Raw genomic sequence first — 9,718 nt, forward strand, 5'->3', positions numbered from 1 at the left:
TAGACATTTACTCCATCCACTTTAATGGAGGTATAGGTGGTCAAGAGCACCAGGAATAGCCCTTTCCACTTGGTTTCCAAATTTTCAGCACAATGTCTCTTAACACATACCCAGTCTCCAACTTGATAGTCATGTGGAACCTCTCTAGTACCTTAGAGACAAAAGCAGGACCATTGTCCAATCACTCCGAACCGCTGAAAATTTTCTTCCAGTATCTTTTTGGCTGCCATGGTAGCCGTTTCCTACTTGGTGGGGAAAGCCCCAACCCATCCAGAGAAAGTATCCACAAACACTAGAAGGTATTTGTAACAATATTTTCCTGGCTTAACTTCTGTAAAATTGACCTACCAATATATTCCAGGCCAATCTTCCTTGGGTCTTTTTCTCTGTTTACTCTTGGTCACATAAGCATTCACTTGCTGGTATACCTTACATTTTCTCTCTGGCCCAAAACCTGAGGTCCATTATATATACTTTAGACCCCTTAACCTCTTGGACAAGCTTTTTATCCCCTAAATGAGTCCATCTCTGCATTTGGCCTAGTAAGTCTTTTGCTTGAATTCTGGGGAGGATAGTTCTCCTTTCTTGTGTGCACTATTGTCCTTCTTTCTCTAGGTAATAATTGGTAGGATAGATAGCAATCTGAGTCCTTTCTTCTTCCTTATATTTTAAGCAAGGCCATCCCTTAGTCCAGACCCCTGAGCAACCCCATTCTGCAAGGCCAGAGAAACCATGAGATGGCTATGGTGTATCTTCCAGTGTTGAACCTCAGCAACCCCCACAACCGTACCAAAGTGACTTGGCAAGTAGTCTCAGCCACTGGTTATGTAGCTTGGTCCATTACAAAGGAACAGCCACTTATCAGTGAGTGCATATCATGTGTATTCTTTCATGATTGGGTTACCTCACTCAGGATGATATCCTCCAGATACATCCCTTTGTCTAAGAATATCATAAATTCATTGTTTTTAATAGCTGAGTAAATGTACCACATATTCTGTATCCATTCCTTAGTTGAGGGACATCTGGTTTCTTTCCAGCTTCTGGCTATTATAAATAAGGCTGCAAATATAATGGAGCATGTGTCCTTATTACATGTTGGAGCATCTTCTGGGTATATGCCAAGGAGTGGTATTGCTGGATCCTTCAGTGCTCATGGAATGAGTTACAGAGACAAAGTGTGAAGCAGAGACTGAAGGAATGACAATCCAGAGACTGCCCCACCTGGGAATCCATCCCATAAACAATCACCAAAACCAGACACTATTGTGGATGCCAACAAGAGCATGCTGACAGGAGCCTGATATAGCTGTCTCCTGAGAGGCTCTGACAGTGCCTGACAAATGCAGAAGTGGATGCTCACAGCCATCCCATGGACGGAGTACAGAGTCTCCAATGAAGGAGCTAGAGAAAGTACACAAGGAGCTGAAGGGGTTTGCAGCCCCTTAGGAGGAACAGCAATATGAACTAACTAGTACCTTCAGAGCTCCCTGGGATTAAACCACCAACCAAAGAGCACACATGGTGGAACTCATGGCTCCAGCTGCATATGTAGCAGAGGATAGCCTATTCGGTCCTCAATGGGAAGAGAGGCCCCTGGTCCTTTGAAGGTTATATGCCCCAGTATAGGGGAATGCCAGGCCCAGGAAGTGGAAGTGGGTGGGTTGGTGAACAGGGGGAGTGGGGAGAGGATAGGGGGTTTTCGGAGGAGAAGCTAGGAAAGACGATAACATTTGAAATGTAAATAAAGAAAATATCTAATAAAAATAAATTAACAAGTTAAAAAAAAAAACAAAAGAACACATACCTTATATCTGGTAGCTGGATCTTATCTTTGATCTCTGTGAGTTAGCAGTAGGCCTTGACTCCTGGGGTATCCCCATCCTATAGACACAGCAGCAGGGATTACCCGAATGTGGGAGACTAGGGACTTGTGAATCTAAACAGTGTCCCAGGAGCAGCCTTGAAGGGTGAGGCTTAGGGTGCAGACACCGAAGTTGAGGAATATCCTGCTTGAACCCCTCCCCATATATGTGTGCCCCAAGATGGGAGAAGCCAACAGCAGGTTCATCCGTGTTGGGGAGGGACAACCACTTTTTCTGTGCTACCTGGGGTGTGAAACATTGGGAAACACATACTGGAGACCATTCTACGGTAGTTAAGGATTCACTAGCCAAGGAGAAAGAAGGGCTAGGCAAGTGGAGGAAAGATAGAGAACAGAGTCAGGGCAGGGTCCAGTCTGGGTTTAGCTTCTCCCCTTGACTAACCACCCTCCTATCCTCCTTGTTAGGACGCTAATTATTCTCCTGCTATTGTTGACGTTTGGACCCTGCATATTTTATGCCTTCATAAAAGAGAGAATAGGAACAGTGCAGCCAACAGTATGAGACCCTGAAGACAGGACCTGAAGAATATGAGTTAGTTGCCCAAGAGTGTAGCTCCAGAATTGGAGCTTTCCAAGGAAAGGGGGGGGGGGGAATAAGGGACTCTGAGGGGTTTTCAAGTCCAACACCCTCCTTACAGCTTCCTCCTCCCACCTGGGGCCAAGGCTACGCCAAGTTCCATTCTCCACCCACAGGAACATTCTTGAGTAAAACAATCTCAGACTGTACTGACTGATAGTTACCTGACCCTTTGGAAAGTCTCAGGTAGAGTTCAAATGTTTGTCATGCTTGCTAGCCAATAGATTTAAAGGTCAATATGCTTAGCCAATAAGTTTGAATTGTAATCTTGCTGATGCAACCTGTGCCCCTAAAAAGTATATAAACTGCTTGTAATAGCCATTTGGGGTCACCTTCCAGTCATCTGCCTTGAGGGACTAATTGAAGGTAGACCCAACGAGCAGGAATATAAACCTCTTGATTTTGCATCAAAAAAAAAAATCAATTTACATAAAAGGTAAAAGCTTTTTGTAAGCAATAACAATGCTTTAAAAAAATAAGACTGGAGTATTAAAGATACTGATGGTAGTTGTTAAATATTAATGTACCATACAAAATATATAGCATGCCTTTCATACCATAATCTAAAGTGAACCAATTTACTTCCTATAGAGTTTCCAGGTTACAGCATCAGGAAAGAGGCCCTAGTAGTAGCCTATAGTTTCTGTGAGGGAAAACAAAGCATCTGTAGTCTCCAGGGCAGAGTATAGCACTCAGGAGGTCTTCAGAGATATACTCTCCATCCTCAGTTAACTGGTGGTCACCATGTATATATTAAGAAAGTCTAGTAATAGAGCTGGATTGTTGGATTAGCTTATAAATGCACATTCCACCCAAGTCTGGTTACTGGAGTTCTATCACCAAATTCCACACAAAGGTGAAAGGAAAGAGTTGACTCCTCAAAGCTATTCCCTGACCTCTACATGCACACGCACATGCATCAAACACCTGATGATAATGAGGATAATAATAATAATAATAATAATAATAATAATAATAATAACATCTAGCCTAGAACTTAAGACCCATCATCCCTGTGGTACAACAACACCGGCTTTGGATCAAAGCATCTAAGAAAGTTTTAAAGGAGATCATAGAAAATGAAAACTACTTTCAAACAATTTGACTGGAGAAGTGAAAATTCTTTATACAAAAGCAAAACTATCAAACTTCTATCAAAATAACATTCACAATCTCTGTTTTCCAAGTAAAAGGGAAAAAAATAGTTTCTTATTTGAACACTATCACCTAGTAGTAATGTAGCATAAGAGGCTCATGTTGTGTAACATATAAACAAGATTATTAGGTCAATTATTCTATATACTTGAGAAGTTATAAGAAGAATGAAACCTTAATGATTTACAAGGAAGATAGATACAAAATATAAAATATATTTCCAAAGAGAAAAACAGATTTAACAGCAAATTTAATGGCCTCCAGGGACAAAAAGAAACAGAAAATATCCAATAACACTATTTACCTTCAGTTCTCTCTCTACATTTCAGTCTAACCCTTAATTGCTCTCATTTCCAAGATGGCCCCTTCATCTGTGATGGATTTTGGTGGAAAAGCATTTGACCGCTATGTGCTTGTTCCTAGGTACAAAGTCCCAGCACCAAAAAATTATCTACAAAATTACACATTAATTTTTTATTATTTTCTCATATTAACTCCTGTTATCACACTCCTGAGTATTCATCTATAATCCTCAAGAACAACAATAACTGCCAAGACCAAGACTTTTAAGAATCTAGTCATTCCTATCTTGCCCAAAACTCATACTTACCATTTACAATGAATATCCTCTTCAGTGCTCCCCTACCTATCCATATATAACTTTAATTGTTTTGTTATTTTTAATGTTACATGGGAACTTCTTCTCATTTATAAATTTTCAGAACACAGCTTCCTCACATTCATAGATTTCAAATTCAAATATTTGAGAAAAGACTGTAGGATTTAAGTTCTACAAATATGTCTTTGTACTATTTAATTTTCAGCATTTAAATATATCTGGACTTATTAGTGCCTGGTTATTATTTTGGAAGAATTACAGAATATTTGTTTTTCAATGGTAAGTTATATCTATGTACATGTGTTTGCCAGAAAGTATATATGCATACTATTCCTAAATTCAACTTGCACAACTTGTATCATATTACTTATGTTTATGTGTTTTCAAGGCTGACCAATTTCTATTGCATAACTAATTGATGTGCTCTCCAGTGGGGAAGACTATTTCTCATGCTCCCAGCATTCCTGAGTTACCATGTAGCTCTTTGTGAGGATAGAGGCCTCATGGTGTTTCCCTTACCCACTTTTTTGTGTAATATTGTCCTTGTGCAGCTCATGATTTGGTGACCATGTTAGTAAGATTTTATTATATTATTTTCAAAATACAAAAAGCAGAATGAGCTATTCAAGTTCCTAACCCAGAAATATTTCTTGTAGAAAAATAAAACTAACAAAACTAAAATAATTAGTGTGTAGTGTGTTTGAAGAAGAGAAAAGATAACTATGGCTATCATATATGTCTAATGCCTAAAACTGACATATCAAATATTCATTTAAGTAAAAAAAGTACTAAACGGCAGCTATCATGTAGATACTGAGTCAAATCTATGACCTGAAAGAAAAAGCGTATAAATACTATTCACTTCCAATGTCTATCATTTCTGTCTCTATGACCACTCAGGCTGTGCTCCTATTTTATTTAATAAATTCCTTGACCTCACAATCCCTTGCATCAACATTTTTCATTTCCTCATAGACATGGTGCCAAACCCTATTAATATTATACACAAATTATTCAGACTGTATTTCAGGTTCCAGTTATTAGCTCAGTAGCCCTAAGGCTCTATTACAGACAAGTTCAAAGAGTATAAACTGCCAGGTAAGAATTTGATTGCAATTATCACTGTCTGGTGCACAGGAGAAATTTGGGAAGCGCTATTTATAACATACTTAATTATGTCTAAACATCAGGGTTTTTTTTTTACTATTGTTCTTGACTGGAAAGGGCCTGAAATGAGTTTCTTTGGTGTCTAGTGTCTATTCTTTAGAGAAATCAATTGCACAATAAGGGTGGAGGTTGTAGTAGAGTGACAAATGTATAGGTACTTGGATTCAGACATATAGATTCACTTATAAATACAGTCCAGAGAACACCATCCTGCATGTTCAACGCCCCTAACATTTCTGTGTTCTCAGACCTCAAGATTCTCAGCGCCATGAAGCCAGCAGGTGCCTTTCTGCTTTTGATCAGCCTGGCCTGTTTGTTCCTCTCTGTAGGTGAGTGAAAAACTATGCAGTGGAATTCTGGACCAGGCTGGCTAATGTCAGCAGCTGGATTATGATTCTGCTTTTTTACGATGATGAGAACAATGATGAGTGATGCCCCAACACTTTTCATTTCCATGGAATTTTAGTATACAAACGAGCAATTTTAATTTATACTACAGTGCTCTGCTTAAAGCACTTTTATTCAACTCCAAAATCGGTTTCATGCTATGTAGGATGAGAAGACTGGTTTTATACCTCATAGCACATCTAATATAGGAATTGTTAGCCATTTGCATTGCTGTCTGTGGGCCACCACAGGAAGCACACAGTTAGAATTATGCTTCAGACTTTAGGGAAACTGTTTGTTATAGAAATGAGAAAAATCTACTAAAATGTCTTCTTTAAAAATTCTTATTCAATGGGCTTCAGCTGTCAGAATTCTTTAGAGATGCACATAAAAATCTTAGTCATTCATTGTCAACCTCTAGGTTAACAAAGAGCTAACTGGGGAAGGGAAAGAGAAAGGGGCAAGGGTAGAGAGAGAGAGACATCAAAGATTGTGGTGATGTAGTGGAGTAGAGGGAGCCCAGGGCTGGCACTCCAAGGCTTGCCTCCAATGCTCATTCTTCTGCCTGGCCCCCTCCCCCAATCTTATTGAACAAGTTTACCCGGTGTTCTGCCTAATATTTGAACGATATTAATGGTGCATAGGAAACTTGTGCACTGTTTCCTTCAACAAAAAGTACTGCCAAAGCTTTAGCGTCTATCAAGTCTAGATTGTATTCTTAACTGCCATTTATAGCATATAATTATTAACACTTATCTAAATACTTGTCTAGGTAATCAGTTTCCTTAGCTTATTAGTTGATTGGCTTTGCTGTTATTGTTGTTTGTTTTGTTTTGTTCTTTAATTTGGGGCTTTTTGTTCTTATTTGGGTTTGTATTTATTGTGTTTTGTTTTCTTGAGATGGGATCTAACTATGCAGGACTTGCTGGCCTGGAAATTGTTAGGTAGACCAGGATTTCTGTTGACTTTCAGTGATCTGCCTGCTTCAACATCTGTGTACTAGAATTATAATCATGCACAATCATGAATAGCCTTCTTCAGCTTTAAAAATAGGGTTGTTATATGAGTTGATATACATAAGATATAACACAACAATTAAATGTATATTACCACAGTAGAAGGAGGATATGTTTAATGGAGATGTGATAAATCACATTGATTCATATTGGAATTTAAATGTCAATTGGAATTTAAAATGTCTTTTGTATTTTTTGTTATATCACTATAACAAAAACTTTAAAATCAAAGATTCACATTGGAATTATTTAAAATGTCTTTTGTATTTTTTGTTATATCACTATAACAAAAAGCTTTTTAATTGAAGATTTTATATACATTTCTAATAAATATATACCTGTTCAACAAAGAACTGCTCTAAACTTTACCTTCAAAGGCTTGTTATGCAATAACTCATAAATTGGAAAACATAATTGCATAAGAGCACACAAAGGGCAAACACAATGACAACAATGTTGTCTGCAAGCATTGTGAAACTAATGCTATCCTAGCCTTGGATAATGCAGCCTGCCTCTCAGCATTCCATGTGGTTAATACTCTGTATTTCCATGTAGTTATCTATCTACAAAGCAAAACAGACGCAGCAGAACCCCATTGTGGTTAGCTGCAACTGGAAAGGACTACAATTCTGACATGTGATTAATTGCTGTCTATTCTTTCACTGTAGATGCTGTGAGCCAAGGAGGCTTTCAGGTATGTATGTACCTCTCATCTTTCTCAAGCCATTTCTGTCCCAGCAAGCCACACCACAGTGGTGTCCCTTCCAACTTAAGCACTGGGGCCCTTTCACAGATGCCTTCTGAGCTCCCAGAGTGAGCTTTCTGAGAAGGTTGTAAGAAAGCATGACATGTTTTCTACACCAATAAAATCATCACTGCAGATGTGCTTTTGTAACAATTAGACAAAATCCTGAAAGTTACTTCCTACTTTCTTCAGACAGATGTCACAGATCCTCAGTATGAATATTTGCCCAGCTCAAGCCCCTGTAATAATAATAGTACAGTGTCATGGGAATGTGGGGTAAATTAATGTAAGTTTTGTGGTAAGGTCTCACTAAGTATTTCCAGCTACTCTGGAACTCTTATGTAGACCAGGCTGGCTTCAAAATCATGGAGATCCACTTGCCTGTAGGTGTGTGCCACAAATTTTGACAACTTAAGATAATATTTGGAGAGATAGAGATAGAGATAGAGATAGAGATAGAGATAGAGATAGAGATAGAGATAGAGATGGAGATAGAGATAGGCATAGACATAGAGATAATGAAGAGATCATCACAAACAGCTTCTATCTCAGTCAAAACAGCAGGCAAAGTCCCTCTTTTATCTAAGATCTCTGTGCACATGCTTCTGTGGATACTCCTCTCTTGTCTTAGGAGATCATCATCCCTGTTGTGTATACCACCAAGCATTTGACATACAGAGCACCTATGTAGCACCAATCCAATAAATAAATTATTGCTTACTGGATGTTTTGCTGAGTTGAATGTAAATTTTTTATTGTGTATTAGTGAAGAGAGCCGTGTCACGTTTGTAGTACAGTATTATGCAGCAGAACATACTGCTATAAGAATGTACTCAATAGTGCAGAAATGGAAGCAAAAAAGAAGAAATGTGCCGTGCATATTCACTTTACTATTGTGCACATGCACATAGACCCAGAAAACAGGTGAAAGGAAGACAATTAACTGCTAACAAGAACTACTGCAATTTTAAGGGGGTTGTTCTTTTTAACATATAATTTGCATAATTAAAATTAATGTTCTTGAAGGAATTTTGAAGTATGTAATGCTATTTTTCCATTCCATACAAAATAATCTAAAAGTACATTATTTAATTGACAGGCTTTTTGCAGCAACTATGAGAAGACACTGGCCCCAGATGGAAAATCATGCCCAAAGACCCACAAACCTGTGTGTGGCACTGATGGAAAAACCTACCAAAACCGCTGTGCATTCTGCCAAACAGCCATGTAAGCCAATAAACGCTGCTAATAGCAAGATGTTCTTAGTTGGGTCCAGTGGAGTAGGTGTCCATGAGTAGTTTATTAATAGTCTACTAGTCTATTAAATTTAGTTTATATGAAATTAACTAATATTATTATCACCCTTTTTAAAACTTAGAAAACCAATCTTTGCCCACTTGACTTAGTCCAGAATGAAGCCATTTCTACTGACGTTCGTGTCTAAACACCTTTTCTTTTCTTTCAGGGAAAGAAGTTTGGGGAAACTTGGTTTCAAACATGAAGGGAAATGCTGATTCTCGAACATCACAATACTGGGTGTGCCTTTGCTTTGCTTTTTACACTAAGACATGTATTCCTTATTACCCAGTTTCCACAGCAGTGTGCTTCCCACCAATTATTACGCATAAAACAAAATAAATAAAGCTATGCCAGTCACACCAATGCTTTGTTTAATGTAATGAAAGCACATCTAATTAATTTACTTACGTAGACTGTTACACTCTTCAATATGAAAGGAGAAATTTGAAAACTAAGCAGGCTACTACCACACTTACCTGACCCAGAAATGCCCTATCTGTGAGCAGTTCTTCAGTAGCTATGCAGAGGGTCTGAAGGAAGTAAAATAGGATGCTCTGAAGTAAACATATGTACCGGATACAATATGTTGGAATAGTTGTTTTTCCTAAAGGGTGTTTTGAGTTGTTTAAGGTCAGAAATCAATAAAAGATGGACAAAATACTTGTTACTTCTTAGTATGTCTGGAACAGTTGAAGCCTCCATATTACTTATCTCTAGTTTATCATTGTGACATCATGTACCACATGCCACCCAAAGGAGCTTTTTGAAGTGGTATCAATCACGGCAGAGTCATAGTTGAGAAAGAGAGATATAGAAGGCTTCTGTCACAACCCCTACTCCCACCACACCCCACCTCAAAAGGAGTAGC

General features: G+C 38.3%; 1 protein-coding gene across 2 annotated transcripts; it reads left to right on the forward strand.

Moving 5' to 3' along the window:
• The first annotated feature begins 5,250 nt into the window (after positions 1–5,250).
• Spink12 (serine peptidase inhibitor, Kazal type 12) lies at positions 5,251–9,504 on the forward strand. Of its 2 annotated transcripts, XM_030250632.1 has the most exons (5): positions 5,251–5,334; positions 5,652–5,732; positions 7,475–7,500; positions 8,651–8,778; positions 9,017–9,209. In XM_030250632.1, exons 2-5 carry the CDS (start codon positions 5,672–5,674, stop codon positions 9,063–9,065), a joined length of 264 nt encoding a protein of 87 aa, XP_030106492.1. In that variant the 5' UTR covers positions 5,251–5,334; positions 5,652–5,671; the 3' UTR covers positions 9,066–9,209. The 2 variants fall into 2 exon arrangements, with proteins under 2 accessions (XP_030106492.1, NP_084337.2); NM_030061.4 differs by lacking the exon at positions 5,251–5,334 and having other exon boundaries at positions 5,618–5,732; positions 9,017–9,504.
• Positions 9,505–9,718: the final 214 nt, after the last annotated feature.

This window comes from Mus musculus, chromosome 18, assembly GCF_000001635.26.
Source record: "Mus musculus strain C57BL/6J chromosome 18, GRCm38.p6 C57BL/6J".
NCBI classification, from domain to species: Eukaryota; Metazoa; Chordata; class Mammalia; order Rodentia; family Muridae; genus Mus; species Mus musculus.